The sequence below is a fragment of the Girardinichthys multiradiatus genome, chromosome 13 (genome assembly GCF_021462225.1).
Source record: "Girardinichthys multiradiatus isolate DD_20200921_A chromosome 13, DD_fGirMul_XY1, whole genome shotgun sequence".
NCBI lineage: Eukaryota > Metazoa > Chordata > Actinopteri > Cyprinodontiformes > Goodeidae > Girardinichthys > Girardinichthys multiradiatus.
In genome coordinates, this window is record NC_061806.1 from 8,343,947 (window position 1) to 8,370,327 (window position 26,381).

General features: G+C 40.2%; 1 protein-coding gene across 3 annotated transcripts in view; it reads left to right on the forward strand.

Annotated features, from left to right (window-relative positions):
• The window catches only part of trappc9 (trafficking protein particle complex subunit 9), a 319,159-nt gene that overhangs the window by 155,093 nt on the left and 137,685 nt on the right, over window positions 1-26,381 (forward strand). For all 3 annotated transcript variants that reach the window (XM_047383974.1, XM_047383972.1, XM_047383973.1), the window contains 2 exons: window positions 13,282-13,424; window positions 21,196-21,306. In XM_047383974.1, coding sequence (XP_047239930.1) covers window positions 13,282-13,424; window positions 21,196-21,306 — 254 coding nt within the window. The remainder of the gene's footprint in view (window positions 1-13,281; window positions 13,425-21,195; window positions 21,307-26,381) is intronic.

Sequence of the window (26,381 nt, forward strand, 5' to 3'; positions counted from 1 at the left end):
CACTGCCTTCAAGATACAATGTTTGAACCATTGGATGCACATGGTCCTCAAGAATGGTTCAGTAGTCCTTGGCAGTGACACGCCCATCTAGCACAAGTATTGGGCCAAGGGAATGCCATGATATGGCAGCCCAAACCATCACTGATCCACCCCCATGCTTCACTCTGGGCATGCAACAGTCTGGGTGGTACGCTTCTTTGGGGCTTCTCCACACCATAACTCTCCCGGATGTGGGGAAAACAGTAAAGGTGGACTTATCAGAGAACAATACATGTTTCACATTGTCCACAGCCCAAGATTTGCGCTCCTTGCACCATTGAAACCGACGTTTGGCATTGGCATGAGTGACCAAAGGTTTGGCTATAGCAGCCCGGCTGTGTATATTGACCCTTTGGAGCTCCCGATGGACAGTTCTGGTGGAAACAGGAGAGTTGAGGTGCACATTTAATTCTGTCGTGATTTGGGCAGCCGTGGTTTTATGTTTTTTGGATACAATCCGGGTTAGCACCCAAACATCCCTTTCAGACAGCTTCCTCTTGCATCCACAGTTAATCCTGTTGGATGTGGTTCGTCCTCCTTGGTGGTATGCTGACATTACCCTTAATACCGTGGCTCTTGATACATCACAAAGACTTGCTGTCTTGGTCACAGATGCGCCAGCAAGACATGCACCAACAATTTGTCCTCTTTTGAACTCTGGTATGTCACCCAGTGTGTGCATTTCAATATTTTGAGCAAAGCTGTGCTCTTACCCTGCTGATTGAACCTTCACACTCTGCTCTTACTGGTGAAATGTGCAATCAATGAAGACTGGCTACCAAGCTGGTTCAATTTAGCCATGAAACCTCCCACACTAAAATGACAGGTGTTTCAGTTTCATTGTCCAACCCCTGTATGTCATATTCTTTTGGACCCTTTAAAAATATATTTCAACCATTTCTTTCATTGTGGAAAGATTATGCAACATACATGTTTAATATTTTTTTTAAACAAGGATTGGATACCCAAATTTGAATTTCCTATGGATTTTCTCTGTTCGCACAGGTCAAAAATTATACAAATATTCCACTATACTAAAACTTGATTCAATGCGCCTAAGCAAGTTACAGAAAAACAGGCATGTTTTAGAACCAGCAACAAGCTTCTGGCATAATTCTGGTTGTATATTTGACCAGTCTTCTTGGCAGATTTGGTAGTGTTCATTCAAATTGATTTTTTGTTTAGCCAAAAAAAACAGGCTTTAAGCAATGGCCTATAAATGTTCAGTAGAGTTGATGTCAAGGCCAATCCATAAGCTTGAAGTCGACTTTATTTGTTTCAAAACCAGTGTGTGTGTTTGGGATCATTTTTGTGTTGAAACAGGTTTTACTTATGTGCCCCAAACTATAATATGATAAAAGGATATTGCTTAAGGCGTACAGGAACAATCAAAAAACTCAACACCTTTATTCTTAACTGTAATTAGCAATTACCTACTTTCGTTGTCCGATGAGCTAACCCCTTCCTCCTACTTCCCTATGTCTAAAGGGATTGCTCAATCCAGCTCTCCATCCAACGGGTCCGGACTTCCCTAAACCTGAAAGATCTAACTAAGCAGGTTTACTGAAAGTTCTGTTTAAGATGGTATTGGGAAATGACTCACCTAGCCTCTGACAGCCTTCATACAAAAGTCTCAGCCTTCTTCAGCTGGAGGTCTGGACAACTGAGTAGCCCACCGCAGTCATCCACACTTCAACAGTCACTTCTGTTAACGGCTGCTCATTCCCTAATATTACAACTGGCTCTTGGTATATGGGCTAGGTTAATTTTAGTGGCTCGGCACAAGTCCCAAGGGGGCTGTTTTAACAAACTTGGCTAAGGCAACCTATAAAAACCTCCTAAAATATCTTAGAACCAGGCAACAAGACTTTTTACCACCAATGAAAAACCAAAAATACGGTGACCCAAATAATTGAATGTCCACGATTTAACTAGAATTTTATATGTTTTCTTTAATTAGTAACGCATTAGCAGGTGTCAGTAACAGCTTAAATTCGGCAACACATAATAATTTCCATAATAGAAATGAATCAATCAACTCAACCTGTCTTTCCCTGAGGCTGAAACTAGTGAGTTTGGAGAGGCTTTGAAGACGGAGGCTCATCCATGCACCAGATCGAGAAGATTCCTCTGATAACGAGTGGTTTCTTGAAGGGAATACGACTTAATCTTCAGTTTTCTTCCTTTAAGTGGCAGGCACTGATGCTCCAGGTTTTGATGGTTAAACAGGATCTTTGTTGTCATATGTCTCCGAAGACAGTAGTTTCCAGAGGCTGAAGAGTTGAAGGAAACCTGGAGACATAAATGAGGTTGATTCAGGACTTCCAGAGGCCTGAAACTTAGAGCAATCAGCTGTTCACCGATCAAGTTCACTTCTGTTGTCTGGATAAAAAGGCTTTAGATGAAATCAGATTCTTAATCTTGAGGCACAGTCTTTCTAGGGCTCACGGATTGATCCTCTTTTTAATGCAGTCTATCAGCCGGGATGTGTCTCTGTTCCTTTCCCATCTGAGTTTCTTTTCTCCGTCTGATCTTGTTCACTGGTCTTCTGAGAGGAAACATCGGCAGTTCCCTTTTTCACTGCTCTTATAGTGCAGATGCCCTCACTGGTCAGCCCTTTGTCAGTCCTCTTAGTTATTGCGCAACATACTTTTGCCCAGTACAGTATTGCTCAATACTTAGTCATATTCATCGTGACTTTCTGGTGCTGTTTTTTGGCCTTGAAGTTACCAGTAATAGCCACGCAGCTGGCCGTAGTCTCATCCTCCCTTCCTTGCGTTGGTCTTCAAAAGATTCGCTGTCAGCATGCAGCTGGCTCTCGTCACCCCTAGTCATCCTACAGTTCTCTCCCTAATCAGCTCAGTCTTAAACGTTACACAATATTACACATTCCTTTCTCAGCTTTCTGTATTTACTTTAAAACACAGTTACAAAACCATCACTTCATTCTTTTTATTCATGCTTCACAACTGATCAACATTATATCTCTTTCATATATAGCTGATTGAGAATTCCAAACCTTAATGTTTTTTACTTTAATTATCAGTTCTTTACCATATTTCAGTCATACGTCTTTTAACTTGATAATCAAAGACTACTAATTTCATTTAATACATGTAAAAGAATGTAAAATCATCATACATCATTTCTTTGGATACAGTTAATATGTAACTCCACACAGGCCTCTCCAGTCTCTCAGTCCCAGAATATAAGAACATGCTTATTTCACTCTCCACTGCTTCAACTGTGTATTTTAATAATTGTTGTATGGATTACACATAAGGATATAAGGATATTTATTGTAACTTTTATGGATTTAACCGTGAGCAGTTAATGAATGTTGATTGGATTACATGGAAAGATCTCACCTTATTTTGACACTACAGGTCCTTCCCAAAATATTAGCATATTGTGATAAAGTTCATTATTTTCCACGATGTAATGATGAAAATGTAACATTCATATATTTTATATTCATTGCACACTAACTGAAATATTTCAGGCTTTTATTGTCTTAATACGGATGATTTTGGCATACAGCTCATGAAAACCCAAAATTCCTATCTCACAAAATTAGCATATCATTAAAAGGGTCTCTAAACGAGCTATGAACCTAATCATCTGAATCAACGAGTTAACTCTAAACACCTGCAAAAGATTCCTGAGGCCTTTAAAACTCCCAGCCTGGTTCATCACTCAAAACCCCAATCATGGGTAAGACTGCCGACCCGACTGCTGTCCAGAAGGCCACTGTTGACACCCTCAAGCAAGAGGGTAAGACACAGAAAGACATTTCTGAACGAATAGGCTGTTCCCAGAGTGCTGGATCAAGGCACCTCAGTGGGAAATCTGTGGGAAGGAAAAAGTGTACTGTGGACTGTTGCTCAGTGGTCCAAAGTACTTTTTTCGGATGAAAGCAAATTCTGCATGTCATTCGGAAATCAAGGTGCCAGAGTCTAGAGGAAGACTGGGGAGAAGGAAATGCCAAAATGCCAGAAGTCCAGTGTCAAGTACCCACAGTCAGTGATAGTCTGGGGTGCCGTGTCAGCTGCTGGTGTTGGTCCACTGTGTTTTATCAAGGGCAGGGTCAATGCAGCTAGCTATCAGGAGATTTTGGAGCACTTCATGCTTCCATCTGCTGAAAAGCTTTATGGAGATGAAGATTTCATTTTTCAGCACGACCTGGCACCTGCTCACAGTGTCAAAACCACTGGTAAATGGTTTACTGACCATGGTATCACTGTGCTCAATTGGCCTGCCAACTCTCCTGACCTGAACCCCATAGAGAATCTGTGGGATATTGTGAAGAGAACGTTGAGAGACTCAAGACCCAACACTCTGGATGAGCTAAAGGCTGCTATCGAAGCATCCTGGGCCTCCATAAAACTTCAGCAGTGCCACAGGCTGATTGCCTCCATGCCACGCCGCATTGAAGCAGTCATTTCTGCAAAAGGATTCCCGAGCAGTATTGAGTGCATAACTGTACATGATTATTTGAAGTTTGACGTTTTTTGTATTAAAAACACTTTTCTTTTATTGGTCGGATGAAATATGCTAATTTTGTGAGATAGGAATTTTGAGTTTTCATGAGCTGTATGCCAAAATCATCCGTATTAAGACAATAAAAGACCTGAAATATTTCAGTTAGTGTGCCATGAATCTAAAATATATGAATGTTAAATTTTCATCATGACATTATGGAAAATAATGAACTTTATCACAATATGCTAATATTTTGAGAAGGACCTGTACATGGACAAGCCAATTTGATTGAAATGTTATGGTATTACAGTAGTCTTCTTCAGAATCCCCTTTAAACTGAGACATATTTTGGTCTTTTATGTGTTTAATGAAAGATTGAGGTGGGAAGGGGGTGTGAAGTCCTCTGAGCCTGAGTTAGCAGGCATTACAACTCAAAGAGATTAGCTGATGAGTGTGTCCAACAAGCTAGCATTGGGATTTAAGATCAAAGCACAGCTAGATATCTTTATTTAACGTACACAATTTCTTGCCATTATCACACATTGCACATGTCATAAAAGTGTGCAGAGACAGAACAGATCACTGGACTTCAGCCCTGGGTAGTTCAGTTTCACCAGAAAATTGAATAAAACTGAGAAGGTGTCGCATAAAAACAATATATACAGGTCCTTCTCAAAATATTAGCATATTGTGATAAAGTTCATTATTTTCCATAATGTCATGATGAAAATGTAACATTCATATATTTTAGATTCATTGCACACTAACTGAAATATTTCAGGTCTTTTATTGTCTTAATACGGATGATTTTGGCATACAGCTCATGAAAACTCAAAATTCCTATCTCACAAAATTATCATATTTAATCCGACCAATAAAAGAAAAGTGTTTTTAATACAAAAAACGTCAACCTTCAAATAATCATGTACAGTTAGTTATGCACTCAATACTTGGTCGGGAATCCTTTTGCAGAAATGACTGCTTCAATGCGGCGTGGCATGGAGGCAATCAGCCTGTGGCACTGCTGAGGTCTTATGGAGGCCCAGGATGCTTCGATAGCGGCCTTTAGCTCATCCAGAGTGTTGGGTCTTGAGTCTCTCAATGTTCTCTTCACAATATCCCACAGATTCTCTATGGGGTTCAGGTCAGGAGAGTTGGCAGGCCAATTGAGCACAGTGATACCATGGTCAGTAAACCATTTACCAGTGGTTTTGGCACTGTGAGCAGGTGCCAGGTCGTGCTGAAAAATGAAATTTTCATCTCCATAAAGCTTTTCAGCTGATGGAAGCATGAAGTGCTCCAAAATCTCCTGATAGCTAGCTGCATTGACCCTGCCCTTGATAAAACACAGTGGACCAACACCAGCAGCTGACACGGCACCCCAGACCTTCACTGACTGTGGGTACTTGACACTGGACTTCTGGCATTTTGGCATTTCCTTCTCCCCAGTCTTCCTCCAGACTCTGGCACCTTGACTTCCGAATGACATGCAGAATTTGCTTTCATCTGAAAAAAGTACTTTGGACCACTGAGCAACAGTCCAGTGCTGCTTCTCTGTAGCCCAGGTCAGGCGCTTCTGCCGCTGTTTCTGGTTCAAAAGTGGCTTGACCTGGGGAATGCGGCACCTGTAGCCCATTTCCTGCACACGCCTGTGCACGGTGGCTCTGGATGTTTCTACTCCAGACTCAGTCCACTGCTTCCGCAGGTCCCCCAAGGTCTGGAATCGGCCCTTCTCCACAATCTTCCTCAGGGTCCGGTCACCTCTTCTTGTTGTGCAGAGTTTTCTGCCACACTTTTTCCTTCCCACAGACTTCCCACTGAGGTGCCTTGATACAGCACTCTGGGAACAGCCTATTCGTTCAGAAATGTCTTTCTGTGTCTTACCCTCTTGCTTGAGGGTGTCAATAGTGGCCTTCTGGACAGCAGTCGGGTCGGCAGTCTTACCAATGATTGGGGTTTTGAGTAATGAACCAGGCTGGGAGTTTTAAAGGCCTCAGGAATCTTTTGCAGGTGTTTAGAGTTAACTCGTTGATTCAGATGATTAGGTTCATAGCTCGTTTAGAGACCCTTTTAATGATATGCTAATTTTGTGTGATAGGAATTTTGGGTTTTCATGAGCTGTATGCCAAAATCATCCGTATTAAGACAATAAAAGACCTGAAATATTTCAGTTAGTGTGCAATGAATCTAAAATATATGAATGTTAAATTTTCATCATGACATTATGGAAAATAATGAACTTTATCACAATATGCTAATATTTTGAGAAGGACCTGTAGTACCCTTAAAAATGAGTAGAGTCCGACACAAATGTATACTCCGAACTCTATGTGGAACCTGCTGAGTTCCACGCCACGCTTCCTGCGATGCTGCGAACTGACTTCATTTATAAAGGCTCATGTGTAAAAAAAAAAAAAAACACTGCAAGATCTGTTGGTGATTAATGGTTGACTAGAGGCTGTTCAGAGAAGCTAGTCTTTGTGTAGCTGCTTTCTGAAAGAGACAGTTAAATATATGATAAATATCAGTTAACTGAATCAATATTGTAACAGTGGGTCAAAATTCCTCAACAATGATGCAAAAGACTGAAAAAGACACACAGACATTTTTCTCTGTGGTGGAGGTAATAGATGTGTGTGGTCAGGTGCTGTTTGCCTCTAGCTTACTCCAAGCAGTGCCACCTCATTATAGCAGGAGCTATTTTTAACTCAGTGTGATTGAAATAGGGTCCCAAGGGGCTGAGGTGGGGGGAACGAAAATAGGGGCACTCTGGCTTCGACACGGCTCTGAAGAAGGCATCAGGCATGCTTCTGATGTGATACGGTGTTGCTGAGACGATTGCTGTTCCTCAAGAGGATCATGTTACGGCTTTTAGTTCCACACTGGCAACCGCAATTTCAACCACAGCTGCATGTTTTCACAGCATTTGCGGAGTCCGAAGAAAAATTTCTCCACATTTTCTTTTTTAGTGGCTGCTCCCACAATGAAAAATATTGACCATTTATTGAAATGTGTGCACAGAACTAATCTACTCCAGCTGTCTATTGCAACATTTCACCAGCCATTTACTTTTTTAGTCCATGGTAAGAAAACATTGTTGCAGATGAAACACATTAATCCAGACAGTGTCTCTTTCAAAAAATTTGACTGAATAAAGTCAGTCAATTTAAATGAGGTTCAAATCAACATGCTGTTCGCTTCATTCTGTTTCGAGCCCAGCATGGGTTTGTCTCGTTCCCGCTTTGGACGTTTTGGAGGGCAGCAGTTGCAGATCGACTCCACTGCCTCTGCTTCAGGATCTGAAATAGCAGTAGCAGATGTTTAGAGTGCAAATTTCTCTTTTCATCTTCAGCCTTTACATCCAGCAAGTTCAATTTCTCAGTACTTGTCATAACTTGAAAAAATAAAGCATCTAATGATGTTAGCATAAGTGTTGTACCAGTAGCATAGAACTTGCACATTTGCTAGAATGCATATTAAAGTGGTTACACCTGCAAACTACCAATCCCCATAAGTGTAAGACCGTAACAAAGTAATACAAAATATATATATTTTGGTTCTTATAATGTGACAAAGGCAGAGTTGAAGTGACCTCTGTTGCTATTAGATGTTTTTAACTGCTTCAACATTTTGTGTCTGACTGAAGGGATTTTGCTTCTGTAAAAACAAGATCTTCTGCTGATTCTGAAATCTTCAAGTCTGACGGCTTATAAGAGGGTCTGTCTTCCTGTTTCTCACTGAGTGTAAAGAAGAAATATGAATTTTAAAAAAAAGTCGACGTTGAGCTTCTTACAGCAATGTAAACAGCAGGACGTCCGGTGCTGTTATGAGAATGGCAGAGTTGCAGTAATACGTTCTCAGCTGTTATTACTCTTTGCAGCTTTTTGTATGGATGTTTTATCTCACTCAAGGCATGTGTGCACACACACCAAGTGTAGCTTGCTTGCAGGATTACCTAATCTATATATGACAATAAAAACGGGAGACAATGGAAACACAAAAAGGCCCTGCAGTATACATTTTACCTCAGAAGTTTTCGTAAATAAAATAAAACCACAGTACCTTAAAACATTTTCCAGTTTTTATGAGACACATTTATTTCGTACTATTGAAATGAAAAGCAAACATTTTTTAGCATAAAAATGTGCAAAAACTAAACAAAAATAAAGCAAATACGCTGCAATAATTGGGTTGATAAGAGTGCACACCATTAAACTAATAGTTTTATTTCTTTGGTTATAGTCTGTTTGAATCCCACATCTTGATTTGCATTCATTTTCCCACTCTGCCCTGCAAAAGATCTCATATACTTTAGACTGTACAGACATCTCTTCTCCTTCTTAAGGTAATACCACTGAGTTTAAGTCAGATTTGCTGCTGGATTTTGGTTAGGCCACTACAAAATTTGTATTTTATTCTGGTTAATCCATTTTTCTTTTGAGTTGGATAAATCTTCGGGCCCACTGTGATGGGGAGAATGAAGTCTCTTTTCATTTAATTTCTTTAAAAAACAAAAGGTTTTGTTCAAAAGTGTCTGGTTGTTGAAATCGTTAAAAATGTCCTCAATCTTGCCAGAAATCAGTTTATTCAGTTTTATCAGTAGAATAATAACGCCAGAATATGGTGAACCCCCTGCCCTGCCATGGCATGGTTTTTCTATTAGTTATGCCCTGCTCTCTTTGTCATGCCTAACATACAGTATTGACCAAAGGTTTGGACACACCTTCTCATTCAAAGAGTTGTCTTTATTTTCATGACCATGAAAATTGTAGCTTCACACTGAAGGCATCAAAACTATGAATTAATATAAGGGGAATTATATACTGAACAAAAAAGTGCAGACCAAAGCACATATTTCCATTGGTCTAATGTCCATTCCTTGTGTTCTTTAGCCCAAACAAGTCTCTTCTGCTTGTTGCCTGTCCTCAGCAGTGGTTTCCTAGCAGCTATTTTACCATGAAGGCCTGATTCACACAGTCTCCTCTTAACAGTTGTTCTAGAGATGTGTCTGCTGCTAGAACTCTGTGTGGCACTGACCTGTTCTCTAACCTTTCTTTTCCTGCTCTCGGTGGAGGTGGACGCTTTTTCTCTGTCTCCCGCACCCCTCCCATATCTGCCCTGCTTCAGCTCTGTGTCTTGTTTTTTTTGGAGCCTCTTTTTGCACATCTTCCAAATTCTTCCAAAATATGGATTTGGTCAGCTGGTCTCTCAATGCAATTGATAAAATTTTCTCGACGAGAAGACAGGGGTCGGGAGAGCCCACTTGCCCGGACGGGACATTTTTCTCCGGATACACAATAGACTCCTGGCAGAAGTGGAGGATTGTGTGTCTGTCGATAATGTCAGTCGAGGATGTGGAAGATGTGTATATAATTGGATGTTTGATATCAGGATTTCTGCTTTTTGGAGTCAGCGGTTACCTGGCATATTGAGAAATTCGGAGAATGTCAGCAGCTGTTCTGGCCATTGTAAGGCTGCCTGGCATGTGTGATGGGATCTTCAGAGCGATCAACACTCAGACTGAGATGTTATGTGAGCTGAATCGCAGACTGGATGTGATCCTTACACAGGATCGCAGGCAGGTTGCGGTTCCTGGACTCAGGGGTGAAATGGGATAAATCTTGGAGAAAGTTGTTCGCTCGGATCTGGCAGAAAGACCAGGAATTTGGCTGTTTGGATTTGCCTTTGAGAAGCACCAGCGAGACTCTCAAGGCTGATGGAAAATTAAGAGTCAGCCTAACCCAAATTATTATTGTTTTTCTGAATCTGGCTCCCCTGCACGGCCTTGATGGCTGGCTATCTTCAACTTCTCCTGGAAGTTATGTAAACATGACGCTCTGCTCCCTCTGCCCCCTCCCTTCCCTGAGGACATCTGTGGACCTGCTCAGAACTTGGCCGGTTGATGTACATTCCAACGAACCATCAAGGACAATGGCCTCTGTGACAGTGCTTCATGGACTTACTTGCTCACACTCACTTGCACACACACACATGCTCAAGATAAACATATGCACCCCTCACTCCACCTTCACCGTTCCCGGCATGATGTTGTTTTGTCAACTTGTTGCTTCTTTTTGCTGAGGTTTTTTGCAATCTCAAACTGTATCCTGCTAAGGATAAAGTGTGAAATATGATTTTTTTTCCCCCTCTACTTACCTAATGTGGCCTCTTTTCTCATCTAGCAAGGGCAGCTCCTGTGAGTGGGCAGCAAAGCCTCGGTGACCCGTCCCCCCCTTGTCTTGTGTCATGATGTATGTTTGGATGGGTTGTACTGGAATTCTAATTTCCCCTCGGGGATCAATAATGTATCTTTGAATTGAATTGAATCTGAGCTGCTGTTAACCTGCGATTTCTGAGGCTGGTGGCTCAGATGAACTTATCATCCGCTGCAGAGGTGACTCTTGGTCTTCCTTTCCTGGGGCGGTCCTCATGTGAGCCAGTTTCTTTGTAACGCTTGATGGTTTTTGCGACTGCACTTGGGGACACTTTCAAAGTTTTCCCAATTGTTCGGACTGACTGACCTTCATTTCTTAATGTAATGATGGCCACTTGTTTTTCTTTACTTAGCTGCTTTTTTCTTGCCATAATACAAATTCTAACAGTCTATTCAGTAGGACTATCAGCTGTGTACTGTATCCACCTCCTGCACAACACAACTGGTGGTCCCAACCCTATTTATAAGGCTTGAAATCCCACTTATTAAACCTGACAGGGCACACCTGTGAAGTGAAAACCATTTCAGGTGACTACCTCTTGAAGCTCATCAACAGAATGCCAAGAGTGTGCAGAGCAGTAATCAAAGCAAAAGGTGGCTACTTTGAAGAACCTAGAATATAAGACATATTTTGCTGGTGACACTATTGGAAATTTATTCAAAATTGAAGGCATACTGAACCAGCATGGCTACCACAACATCTTGCAGCGGCATGCTATTCCATCCGGTTTGCGTTTAGTTGGACCATCGTTTATTTTTCAACAGGACAATGACCCAGAACACACCTCCAGGCTGTGTAAAGGCTATTTGACCAAGAAGGAGAGTGATGGGGTGCTGCGCCAGATGACCTGGCCTCCACAGTCACTGGACCTGAAACCAATCAAAATGGTTTGGGGTGAGCTGGACTGCAGAGTGAAGGCAAAAGGGCCAACAAGTGCTAAGCATCTCTGGGAACTCCTTCAAGACTGTTGGAAAACCATTTCAGGTGACTACCTCTTGAAGCTCATCAACAGAATGCCAAGAGTGTGCGGAGCAGTAATCAAAGCAAAAGGTGGCTACTTTGAAGAACCTAGAATATAAGACATATTTCCAGTTGTTTCACACTTTTTTGTTCAGTATATAATTACACATGTGTTAATTCATAGTTTTGATGCCTTCAGTGTGAAGCTACAATATTCATAGTCATGAAATAAAGAAAACTCTTTGAATGAGAAGGTGTGTCCAAACTTTTGGTCTGGACATTATGTACATGTGAAATCCACATTTCCACTTCCTAATTACAGTTGGGGCAATATTCTGTCCAGTGATATATTTTCTTCAGCAGACTAAATGTTGAATTGTTTTGTGCTTCATGGCGTAGTGTAATACAACATCCAGTGTTCTTGTTCACCTGCGGTTTTATTCATCTTTTATTCTTGATTTGTGCTTGTCTGTAGAAACTAAGAACTATGGTATATGAGGGAAATCTATGATGGTTTTCTCATGACTGTAACAAATCTTCAAATGCATTAGAATTCTCCTTGGCCTTTAGCATTTCTGTGTGAAATATTAGGTCATTAATGAGGATACTGTGTGACTCACTAAATGCCAAAAATATCAACCTCATCTTGGTGCTGGCGGAAGGATCCCGAGCATGTCCATGTCCCCGGTTGGCACCGTAGAATATCAGTTCCAAATGCTGATGATGTACAGTATAAAAATATACACAGAATGTGAAATAAAGCTGTGCACTTACAAATAAGGGTCTGTTTGGAATAAAGGTGCTCAGTTTACAATAATAATAACTCTCTGTAATGTTGCTCTCAGTGTGCTGTGCTCCTGCTATTATGTTGTAATAAGCCTAACACCCAGCCAGCAGGCTCAGTCATTTCACCTTGGCTTCCACCTCTAACAAAAGCAGATAAAGAGCAAAAATAATCAGGAAATAGGTGAAATTTGTTCTGGAAAGGTACATCCAGTGCCTCTATCAGCAGTATGTGCAGAGATGATATACGCTGTGCTGGAAGAAAAGCTGAACCTTGGATGGTCCCTTTACCTTGCTCCAGCCCCATTGCCTGAGTCAGCTAGTGTTCCTCACCATAAACTGCCACTTTTAATTTTCCCATACTTTGCCCACTTGGCTGCTTACTCGTGCCTCCAATCCATTGAATGCCTCTGAGTACCACTGAGTGATTCCCCATGTCCATTTTCCACCCATTACAGTGGAACGCAGCCAGAACAATCTCACCTAGCCCACCCAGCTGGCACTCTCTTGCTTTAAAACCCTTTTAGGATGCAACATGTGGATTCTGAATCATCTGTTTTCCATCATTATACTTCCATTTCATTAAACAGCACAATAGCAGCCATGCATTGCATTTTTTGTTTTGCTTTGATGGATTCTCTTATGAATTAAACTTTTAAGCCACGCTAATTGTGTTGATTAAACGGCGAGGATCAACATGCTGTGTGTGACCTTTGACCGCAATCTGGTTCTTTAATATGCTCTTGATATAGTTTCACATCAGCCTGATGTAACTTCCTTTCCTTCATGTGCTCTGTTACAGATATTGGAGGCAGTGCTGAACTTCAAGTACTCCGGGGGAGCAGGCAAAATGGAGGGCTACTATCGCGAGCTATCTCTGGGCGTCCATGTAGACATAGAGCCTTCTGCGTTTTTCACCAGAGTCAGCACCCTTCCTGCTACCAGGTAACATACAATCATAAGCAGCATTATCTTTTACCCTGACTGAAGCACAGGTAAGCACGGTCTGGGTGTCTGTTTGCTTGTGACAAAAGTACTAGTGTGTTTGAATACTCACATTTGTTTTACAAAGTAGTCATAGGTTTCGTCAAAAACACATTGTTTGGATCATTTATAAACCTTGAATATAAACACCACTGATTGGTACCCATATTCAGCATCATTGTCATTGTCATAGCTATCAATTAACTCGTACTCGTCTTTCGCTTCATCTTGGACCTGGTCGCGGGGACAGCGGACTCAGTGGAGACACCCAGCCGTCCATCTCTTCACCCGAGTGTCCAAGACATGCGGGCGAAGGTCCAAAGACATGACTACAGAGGTCCATAATCGACCTTCTGCCTAGGGTGTCCTGGTGCCGAGTGCACTGATAAACACAATTATGCTTGAACATGGTGTTCATTATGGAAAATCCGTGACTGGCACAGAAGTCCAATAATGAAACGCCACTCTGGTTCAGATCGGGGACGCCATTCCTCCCATTCACAACCCTTCAGGTGTCACCATCGTTTCCCACGTGGGCGTTAAAGTCCAGCAGAATGACGAAGTCCCCAAAAGAGGCACTATCCAGGACTCCCGACAGGGACCCCAAGAAGGCCGGGTACTCTGTACCACTGCTCGGCCCGTAGGGGTAAACCCCAATACGAGGATCATTGTCATTGTTATAGCTATCAATTAGCCCATGGCATAATTCTGGCTGGACCATTTCCTATCAACTAGTAGAGTTCATTCAAATGGGTTTCTTTGCTGGCACAAATTACTGTCCTGTTGGAACACCCAACTGTGTCCAATGTTTACCATTCTAACTGTTTATTTAAGGAAAGGTTGAAGAATTTAGAGGTTATCCTTCTTTTTCATCCCCTCACCTATTTTGAGCAATGCACCAAAACAACTAGCAACAAAACAGGGCCTTAAAATGATGCAGCCACCACCATGCCTGGCAGTTGAACATCCAAGCATGCTTTCTGTGATTTTGCCTAAATTGCTCAAGAATTGTCTTTTCTGACCATTAAATTTCCCTTTGTGTTGTCCATGTGGGCATCTGCAAAATCAGTTAAGTTTTTTTTCTTTTGGGGTTGGTAAACATCTAGTGCATTTCAATGTTAAACTCTCTCCACTGTGACCAGTGTCACTGGTGTTCCAACATCTGCCATGCTATGATCCATTTGAGCCTTGGTGGTTCTGTGTTTGATCCTTCACATCCTAACCAAGATTTTTTTTACCTGACGGTGACAGTTTGGATCTGATGGTTGAAACTTGGACACAGCTGAGTGTTTCATCAGGGCACGAATCCAAAACAAAAATAGATTAAATGAGTTCAGGAAGCTTCTATCATGTTTGAGCAACACTACACTTAAAATGAGCTAAAAGTCATCACTCTATGAAGGAATGTCAGACTTGAAATTGACTGTTTCTAAGATTTGTACATGCCTAATACTTTTTTTTTTGTTCTGATTAGTGAGAAGGAATGTCAAAAGGATTTTGACTTAAATTTGAAACATAACCTACTCTACAAACTATAAAAGGGCTCAAAAACATCCTATATTTACCTGGTTTAGGTGTGGAGATAGTTTATATTCACACTCATATTTTGCCTAGCTTTTCTCATTTTTAGACCCCCAACTGTCATGAAAAAACTCCAAGGGAAACAGACGGCTCATAGGCGGGTAATGGCCACTTGAGCTGAGTCATTAGCCGTAATATTATGTGAAGTTTGAGTCATCTGTCTTGGCTCTGTGCTAATATTTATGCTGCACAGGCTGCTGTACCATCACCCCTGTCATTGCATCCTCCCCATCTCCCTCACCTCCTCTGCTCGCCTGGCATTTTCTGCCTCACTACTTTGACACACAGTATCTGTTGGCACTCAACCAAGGCTCAAAACATTTCAGATGTGTTGAAGGTAAAGGCTTCAGGGAGATTTGGACAGAGTCAAACAAACTTTGTGTTGCTGAGCATCACATCTAGTGACCTGGTGGGCTTTACACACCAACAGCAGAGGTCCTTGACACACACTGACCCTGTCTGAGAACAAACCACTCAAAAGGTTGGGGCAGTAAACAAAATTTTAGAATTCACTTGGCTTAAAGAGAGACTTCTTTCTCTGGATTAGGTGCAGAAATCACCAATGTAGTACCATGTATCCACCGGCTTGCAAGAGTATTCATTCTCCTTGAACTTTTTCACAACCATAAGTTTTACTGAACTTTATTGGGATTTTATGGGATAGACCAAGACCATAACTATTAAGTGGAAATAAAGATGGGTTTTCATGTTTATAATAAATGCAAATATGAAAAGTGGGCCCATCATATGTATTTAGCCACTTTTTACCTCATAGCCCTAAATAAAATTTATTGCAACAAAGTGCTTTCTCTAGTCACCCAATTAATAAACAGTCTGTCTGTGTGTAATTAAATCACAGTATGAATCCAGCTGTACTGTCTAGGCCTCAGATTTGTTTGAGAACATTTTAGTGAACAAATGCATCATGAAGACCAAGAAACACAGCAGATAAGAGATAGAGTTGTGGAGAGGTTTAAATCAGGGTTATTAAAGGTTATTGAACAATATCCCAAGCTTTGAACATCTCGGAGTACTCTTCAATCCATTATGTGAAAATGAAAAGTGTAGCCATCCACTTAAACTGAGAGGCAACCACAAAGGTCCATGTTACCTTTGGAGGAGTCGTAACGCTCCGCTGCCCAGGAGGAAGAATGTAGTGACAGGACATCTAATAAATTTAAACTTTGTCCCACCATGTGTGGTAGGAAAATGAACACTGCACTTCACTCTGAACACACCATGCATGTTAGGCAGGGAAGCTGGTCAGTGTTGATGAGATGAGGTTGAAGTGGTTCACCTTCCAGTAGACTTTAAACATAAAATGAAATAGTTTACATCAAAGCATATTTGTGTGTTAGGATGACCTCTTCAAAGTCCAGAACGTAAATCCAATTGACAGTCTGTGTCAAGACTTGAAAATTGATATTCACAGATACTCTCCATCAAATCTAACGGTGCTTGAGCTATTTTCCAAAGAACAATGGAGAGAAATGTGTCTGATTTCTATTCGTAAATGTATTTGTAAATATTTTTAAAGCTACGTGTAATGGTCAGCCCACTTTATAATTATGCTCTGTTTTGTGTTGTTTTTTCTCATAAAATCCAAATAAAATACATTAAAGGTTTTTATTGCAAAATGACAAAATGTGAAGATGTATTTACACCCCGTTGCAGGGCAATGTATGTAGTGGAGTATTTGATACGGATTAGATTTGCTATTAACTGAACCTCTTAATAAATATTACCACCTGTGGTGGTCTACTCAATTAAAGTGCTTTGGGAAAGGTTTTGCTTTCGTTGTATTTTTTTTGCCTTGTGACACATTGTAAACTGATATTGTTTCTTCTGAAAAACAGTCTTATTTGACAAGGGATGTATTTGAAGCAACTCATCAGGTCTACATCGTCTGTACTCAACACAAAGGGTGCATACTATCAGCACAGCTTCACCTGTGCTGATAGTATGATCGAACGGAAGCTGAAACCGTACTGAATCAGACGTTTTTGCTAAGACTGTATGACGTTTGTCACTAAGAAAGAGGGATAGAATAGTGTTTGTTGTTAGAGTTCATGCCACTGAGGAATAAATGCAGCAGTTCATTGTAGGTCAAAAATAAATGTGTTTGTAACTCAATGTAGAACATGTTAATAACGGGCTCATGACTTAGTTTTAGTAAAATAGAAATATGAATGTTGTTGAAAATAGGAAACAGTTGTAAGTCTTGTCCTAATTATTAAAAGCATGGGTGTAAATTCATGTTGCTGTTAAGTTGGTCTGACCACAGTTTCTATCTGTTTTTTTACTAATACCAATTTGTGATGTTATTCTAGCCACAAAGCAATGAGAAAAATCTGAAGAAGCTCCTTTGTTTGTTTTTTAGTTTGAGTAATAATGGGCCACATGTGTGTAGCAACAGACCATCCTACTTCCCCCTTTTCATTTTCCTTTGAAAGTACTGCTTTCTGCTGCTGCTCCGGTATTGGTCTGGAGGCAAAAATCCCCCCCCCCCTGCAGCTGGCCAGTGTATGAAGGAAATATCTGAAGGGAACAAATTAATGTGTATCTGCTGCAATGACAGAATCCAGTCTTAATCTTTCTCCTGCTCCCCTGCAATCTGTTTTTGCAATTATAGATGTGTTTATATGTCTGGCTCTAAAAACATTACAGAGGCATTTATAGCACTTATTTTTACACTGGATATTAAACATTTATTTTCCTGATGACAGAGTTTTGTGCTTAAATTCATTATTTCTAATAAAAGCATTTTATCACAGCTCCTTAATGCTAACTCAAGCAAACAACTGCTGAAATCTCTGCTTTAAAATCACAGCTAAAAACACATGCAGAGAAAATGTGTTGGTATAATTCCAATGCATCTGTAGCTATGCATTGCAGAATATATTTTTTAAGTTCATCTCCATGTTGTCTAACATTAAATATATATTACCTTCAGCAGTGTCTTGTAATGTTTTTTGGTAGATCAATTTTAACGTGTTGCCTACCCTTACAGCTCCATCTTTAAAGTTGAACTCAAAAGCATAATCATCTTTCAAGCGTCGATATGTTTTTGTGCCGTGGTAGTGTTGGAACATCAGCAATTATTGATCGTGGTTTGCAGAATTGATTGAGTCGTGGGCCTGGGCTCATTGATGTTTTTATTTTTAGATACGCAAGAGGTGCATCACATATTTATGACCCTTTAATTATAGCAATCTCAAGCTAATGTCTGGCCAGTTTATACAGCGCAGCCTAATAGATTTCTATTGATTTACTGAGTAGATGTAAAAGATAATCAGAATGTGTCTCTTCATAGATGCAGAAATAGTTTATTTTGGTAGACTATTTATGTTTGAGTTTTTTTCTGGTACAACACCATCTTCACACTATTAGACAGCAGCAATGGTCTTGGTTGTGAACAACTGCCCTGCAAAGATTCATTTTGTTTATTCAGAGCTTCATTGAAAGTACAAAAAGTACTGATATTTCATTGGATGGATGACTTGCTATTGTGCTATGTGGTCTTAAAAGCTGGTTCAATATGTATTCTCCTGCCAACACTGGGGATAATTTGGCTTCTCCTTGTCACTCCGTTATAAACGAGGAATGTAAAAGTTCAGGCCGTAATGGAGACAAATAGTGTGAAACGCTATTGGCGATTTTGAATTATTTAGGTAGCTTAGATCTCTGCCTTGCTTTGTAGCTGAAGAGAATACTTATCAAAATGATTCAGTGCAATGATTCAGTTGATACTGACTCAAAAGCATAATCTCTGGCCTCTTTGCTGCAGTCCCAGTACCAGTCCTGAAGTTCACTCCTGTTCAGCCTAATTTGACCTTATGAAGGTCTTTTCAGTTTAAACTCTTATCAAAGAGCGCAGTCCACATTGCCTGTGTTAAATTTATGTGTCTGTTCCTTTAGTTTATCTTGGGTACTTAGTGCATGAGTAATGATGGCCTGTTTCCTAATTTTGTGGTCTGATTGATCACATCTACTAAACTGCCTAGCCAATAAATTAACAGCTCACCCTGTTCACGCCTGTTAATCAGGCCTGCCGACAAAAACAACAAGGCAGTTAAGAAAACGCGGGTAGCCCTTTAATGAAATGCTCTTTTAATTGCTGAAGCAGTTTATTAGGGACTTGGGCATGCTCGGCTAAAACCACCATCAACCCTGAGCTTCAGGAGCTAAAGAGCTTTTAAGGAAAGAGATCACCTAAGAACATGTTTCATTTCACACTGATTTTTCCCAGCTGACCACTATGATATTAATGCTGGAGCATATTTTTGACTTGACTTGGTCCAGTTACCAGTATTCAGATATATTTTATGGGTTTATAAAGTTACAGCTTTTAAACCGATAAAGACTGATTTAAAGATCATAAGGGGAGAAAGGTGCAATATCATGCACAAAAAGCACCTTTACTTGTAATTGTGCTGTTTATTCTTAATGTTTGCTTAAGTCTATGTATTAAAATCAGAAAAATAAATAACAGTTATAGGAAACTTCACTGTAAGTGAAATAATCAATTGCTGCTGCTATTTTAGCAGCAGTCATAAAAATAGTTGCTCTTCTGTTTGGAAAAAAAACAAAACAGATTATGTTCAACATTGTTGTAGTTTTTTTTTGTGATGTGCGTAGAGCTTCATTTGAGAACATAATTCTATGCGAAGATCATTCAGATTTCGACTATCAAAGGATCCAAAGCATGTTTAGGTAACATTTCTTCCAAATCACAGAATAACTATGAATACAGCACAAAAGCTTCCAGATGTACAGAGAGTCCTGATAATGGCCTTGTTATACTATTACCTTATTATCTCCATATTGCTTTCTTTTTATTTCATGCAAGTCCATGTAGTGTGGATATTAGAAAAAAGAAGAGTATGAAGGGAGAAAAAAATGGAGCAATTTTGACAGTGCAGCTTTTCCTCGATGGCTTGCTTCTTTTGCCCAACACTGCCAACTGTTCCCTGGTGTGAGCAAACGTCTCACAGAAAAGTCCCTGCTGTGAACGGCCAACGGTGAGGAAGGTCTGACTTATGAGAAAAGGTTTCAAAAGGTTGTTGAATGCAAGATACCTGCTGAACTTCTGACTGAGCCTGACCCATGGACATAGGCTAAAGAAACAGTCCATTATTGGAAGAAAGGCACAGAAAGGTCGTACTAATATTTGGAAAAACTGTCTTTGATAAATTCCAGCTTCATCAGCTGCCATTTATTAGATAGTGAAGCTCTTAGATAATTCAGCTGGTCTGTACTGTTCACAGGCAACAAAATGAAGCATGTAAGGAACAAACAATTAACTTCCTACTTTGACTTTAACGGAGATTCTCAGTTTCATATTTAGCCACGTTCTTTTTAAAATAACTTAAACCAAAGGAACAGTATAGTGGAAGTGTTTTTCTTCTACAACCTTTAAAACCTTGGTCTATACCTCTTCTTCTGTGTATGGCGATTGGTGACAATAATGTAACTGCACAGTACAACTTTTTGATTTTGATTTGTTTGAGTTTTTCTAGTCAAAGTTTATCAATACAAGCTCATGTCTACATGTCTACATTGAATTTGGTCATAGTCTTTCCTTACATTATACATCTGTGAAGGTGCACTGGCAACACTCGATGCTCTGATACCTGTTTGTGTTTTTAGAAATGCAGTCCTTTTATCAATCATTACTGCTGGCCTGGGGGGGGGGACACCTACACCTACTTTGGGGCTAAAATTAACTCTTTGAAAACCCAACATGTTGATCTGAATCACAAATTGGTCCTCTTATGATCTACATGAGAAAAGCAGGCCTGGGATGATGTGCAGATGACCTGCTCCATATAGGTCTTCAGATTTAATGAAAGCACGGCCACCTTTGATGTCCTGACATGGACTGAGAGTACTTTACACTCTGTCTTCTCTTGATCTCATGGGCTCACTGTGTGCATGCTGCTGTTTATTTTTAGAAAATAATTATACCCAGATGCATAAACGCTATCCACAGTTAATGTAAGCAGTCACGCTTGGGAATCAATAGAAATATGTGTTTAGTTTGCATTTCTGCATGATTTTTACTTGTAATTTTGCTTTGGTTTAACACAAAGTATCATAGACACTGCACCAGTTTATGCTCTGCAGTGAGGGTTTCTGTCTGTGTCCACAGCACCCGGCAGTGCCATCTTCTGCTTGACATCTTCAACCCGACAGAACATGAGCTCACCGTCAGCGCCAAGAACAGCAAGGACCTGGTGCTCCATCCCAGCGAGTGTCAGAGGTGAGTTAAAAGTCTGTTTGTGTTAAAACCAGAAATAATACCCAACTGTCAAAGGTAAGAAAAAACAAAGTCCGTTTTACTCCTGGTTCCTCCCAAAGTAAAATCTGTAGATATATATTAACACCCCTGCTTTTAGACCTCCTATGCTGGGTAGATGCCTATGATACATTCTTACTTCCTACTCTTATTAATGATTTGCTTATTTTAATATGCAATATTTTCTTAGTTATTTCATAAGAACATGATCTAGACTGACCAAGTTCAATCTAGGTCAGAGGTTTTGAGATTTGCTCCATATATTAGCTGATTCCACTGTGGATACAGTAGATATAATGAACTTACAATACCTACAGAGCTTCTATGTTCAATAAGTCTGTCAGGAGAAAATCAAATGGTTCATTCCATTTATATGCACATTAGTTGTGATCACCAGTGCTTGTCACTTACAATCTATTCCAGCTTCTGTCTCTAAATATCAAACTGCAACTTCTCAGATACCAAATGTTAAATGAGTTCGATCAGGATATCTGTTGAAAAATATGACATTTAAAAGTTTAAAATGTGCCTGTAGCGCGTTCTCCTTAAAATAAATCACTCCCTGCACTAAAAAAAAAGTCATAACACTCATACAGTCACCGGTGACTTTATTAGGTACATCAGTTCAGCTGCATGTTGACACTTGTAGCGACTTAGCTGATCACATGGCAGGGACTTACTGTAATCAGGCATCTAGACGAGGTGAAGAAGACTTGCTGAAGTTCAAACTGAGCACCTCTTCAGTAGCAGAAGAAAGGAGATTTGCATTCTGGATGTTTGGCTAACAAACCAGCAGCAGGTGTGTGGTGCGGTCATGTCAGAAATGGACCAAAATCTCTGGGAACTTTCTAAAACCTTAATGAATCTATGCTATTCTAAGAATTCTGAAGGGAAAAATGTTTCACCATTCAGTCCTTGAAAAGTGTACCTAATAAAGTGGCTGGTGAGTGTGCCACATGCGGAGTGTTTTCGCTGACTCTAAAGCATGTGGGCATGTTTTATTAAAATTTTTTCACAAACAAAATTTCCAATTTACAAATGGAATGGAACCGAGACTTATTGCTGAACAGGCTTTTATTTGAAGCTGGTTTTAATATATGCATAAGGCAGCAAAATGTAGCACAGGCATCTTAACCCCTACTGAGTACACAGTGCAAGGCCAAAACGCGCCTATGTCCTATGAAATCTTCTGCAAAGCATCTTTCCGAAGTGATTTAATGAAAACTGGGATGGATCACATCGTTTGTTTTTTTCTGCCGCTGTTTAACTTTGTCTGGTCATAATTTCCATGTTGAAAAGTCGTGTTACTTCCCTCATTGAACGTTCAGGCAGATGGTTGCTTCTTGACCTCCAGTATTTCTGATAACATTCTGTCATCACCTTGGAGTCAGTTTACAGAGGGTACACTTGTGGACTGCCTTTGTGTTGTCTATAGTGATTGAACAAAAAACTTAAATTAAATTCTCTTCACTTTTAATACCTTCGTTCCAGAAGTATTTGGCCTTCTCTCGGTATTGGTTGGTACACCATAAGTCTCATGTTATAGTGCAGATTGATTGAATCTGTAATGGAAGTCCTTCAGGCTATCTGGCCGTGGAGTTCGTTTTCCTTCGAGCACCTCCTTATTGCAGAGCTGAAGGTGTCACACCACTTTCTCCCAGTAAAGACTGAATTCCAGCAGAAGTGTTTTTTCTGGCTGTTCAAGCAAAAATCTCACCGTGGCTTGATGTCAACAGAGCAACCTCTTTTCTGCTTTATCTGAAACAGAACAACACCACCCAGCATTTTTCTATTATATATTTTTACATCTTTTGCGAATTTTATACAGTTTGACCTCACTTTTTTGTAAACCTTCATATAATCTTTTCGTTTGCATTGATTCATTTGCAAAGTCTCCTTCATAGTTTTCTTTGATACGTTGTGTGGATGATAAAACAACAGTTACATTGTCTTTAACAAATTCCAAAAATATTTCATAACGTAACAAATCCCCTGGACTCAACCATATTAACAAAATCTGACAATGTCCAAGCAGGTCTTTCAGTAAATCTGGCCTTTTAAAAAGAACAAAACTCAAAAAACTTTAAGTTATGAATGTATAAGGTCAACAAATAAATCAGCAAAGAACACTAGAAGTGTCAGATTCCTATAAAAAATGACATTAACTTGTTTCTCACTCTTATTGGAGCTTTTCATCTTTTCCATCCTGCTGTGAGTACAACACTGTGCATGCTTGTTTGGGAAAACTCAAATCTATTTATTTATTAGTACTTAATTACATGCAGTCATTTACCCCTCTTGTTTTACCCCTTTTGTTTGTTGGAGACATGCCTGCACATGTGTAGACGCATCATCTCAAGTCTTTTATGATTTCTGTAAATTCCCTCTGCCCCTCCCTCTCACTCAACTTATCATTGCACTGGAAATGGCAAATTATGATTCCAGTTAGCACTGGCTCTATAATGCATCCTTGGCCGCGAGTGGAGGGGCGCCGTTGGTGACTCACAGGCATTCTCCACAGGGGTGGGTGGGTATTATTTGGGAGGAATTAGGGGGCGGAAAGGCATCTTTTCAGACAGAGCCAAGCAGCTCATCACTCAGCTCTCCTAAAATAACCTTTCCTGTGCAGAAATTAGTTGTCGAGATCAACAAGCTTGCCAGCAATTTATTACAGTAATTGTCTAGAACAGGTTGAGTTAATAAGTGGCTTGAACAAATTGCATTTAAAATTGTTCTTTATTTCATTCTGTATAGCAGTTTTGTGAGTTTATTATGGATCTTCTACCCAGTTCAAAGCTTGTCAGCACATATGAATTCGCTCTAGCTACTTGTGCCAAATTATTATGTCTTGAAAATATAACCGAGGAACTGTAGGTAAACATAGTGCTAAAGATTTATTTTAGGGCTCCACAGTATACCAAAAATATATTGTCATTCAAAAACTATTGTCTGCAACATTATTTTCACAAATAACTATTTTGATCACAAAGTCATTATGTATTATATTCTAAGGAGTCATGGGCCGGTGAGATAACCTCACCATAGTACAGCTATACCATAGTATTTACACAACAATATAAAACATATATGTAGCATTTACCTCTCTCACTCTTTTGGGTATGACTAATTGATATAAGCTGGTAAATTAGTCAGGCTTTCTGTTCTGGTAGAGCCTGCAATCAGCTGTGTAACAGAAATGCTGCTCATAACTTACCAACTGTATATTTGCAACAATGATAAATCAAAGACTATGGGAGGCACCCCTTTATGAGGCAATTTTTTCTTTAAAAAAAATCTAAAAATATATGTTTTTAATTTGAGAGCAAAAAGGTCTTGGTTGCTTAGAGATATATTCTGCTCCACCCTAAAAATCTGTTTCTGCACTCAGAGAACATGCCTCTATCACAAACATCTTCTGCCCCTGTTTGAATCAAGTCTCCTGGTCTCATGGGTAAAACCTATAGTCTCAGCCATGTTGTATAATATCGACATGCTCCCACTAGCTCAGATCATAACAAACAACCAATTTAGTTACCGTAAGTACACAGATGACACACAGCTCTACATTACAATGTCACCAGGTGACTATGAACCTATTCAAGCATTAGGTAGAGGCACAGAACAAAGCAATGCGTGGATGTTCCATAAGTTTCTTCAGTTGAATAAAACAAATCTAAGTAATTCTTTTTGGACCAAAGATGGAGCGATCAAGAGTCAGCACAGTTACTACAGCTAGAAACCAGAGATCAGGCCAGAAATCAGGGTGTAGTGGTGGACTCAGACCAGAACCTTGAGAGTCACTTTAAGACTATTATTAAGTCAACTTTCTATCACCTGTTGAACATTTCCAGGATTAAAATATTAATGTCCCAGCAGGATCTTAAAAAACTCATCCGTGGGTTTATCTTTAGTCGAATTAATTACAGCAACAGTGTCTTCACAGGTCTGCTAAAAGGTCAATCAGACAGCTGCAGCTGATCCAGAACCCTGCTGCCTGCATCCTCAGTAAAACTAATAAGGGAGAGTACATCACCCCTGTTCTCAAGTCCTTACACTGGATCCCTGTATCTCACGCCACAAAAAGGCAGTGATTTCAAAATCACCCTGTTTTTTATTGGCTGGAACTGATATCGGGTCACCACTATGTTTCAGGGGGGAGCAAAGATAAACACACTGAGGGGGGCCAAGATGGCGTCAACCTAAGCGGACGTGTTTTTTCACTCTGTCGGGTAACTTAAGAGGTTCGTGATTTTTCAACCAATGTTGCATGTAAACTTTTTGTAGGGTTACATTTAGCTTAAATCCTTGACTCTGGAAGAACTCAGACTTGAATGGGTAAGAGAAAGAGCAGGAAAATATTGGCCACTACTATGGAAGATAGTATCATCAGCACACCAAACCATGGAGAGCCATCCTGAAGACAATGAACAAAAGCTAGCCGAGGAGATTAGCTGGTTCGACTCTAATCAACATCCTCTACAGGTGTGCCTTGCTACTCCACTCCCAGACTCACCGCTCAAACCTCCAGTCAAGAAGATAATGTTTGATACCAATGAAAAAGGCGAAATTTTGGAAGCAATCCAGATGCTTTCTAAAAAACAAGACGAAACTCTTTGTACTATTTCCACCATTAAAAACAACAGAATACACCTCTATGCAGATGGAGAAACTAACTTCAACTGTCCATCTGCTTACGCTTGATGTTAATCAACAAAGAGAAGACTTAGACAACATGAAAAACATAATTCAAAAACTAAAAGCTGAAAACAAAGCTCTGAAAATAAACATCCGCCGACTGCCAGCATTATAGCCGAAGATGGTCCCTGAAACTGCATGGAGTGAAAGAGAAGGAGGGAGAGGACTTGAGGCACAAAATTACCGACATCTTTGGCAATATGGCTTCCAAACTCCGCACCGACTTGGAAGATGGCATTGACATCGTATATCGCTTGGGGCAGCGGCGCCAGGATGGATCATGCAGACCAGCAATTATCCTCTTTGCTTTAAGGCGGGTTCGAGATGCCGTCTGGAGAGAAGCA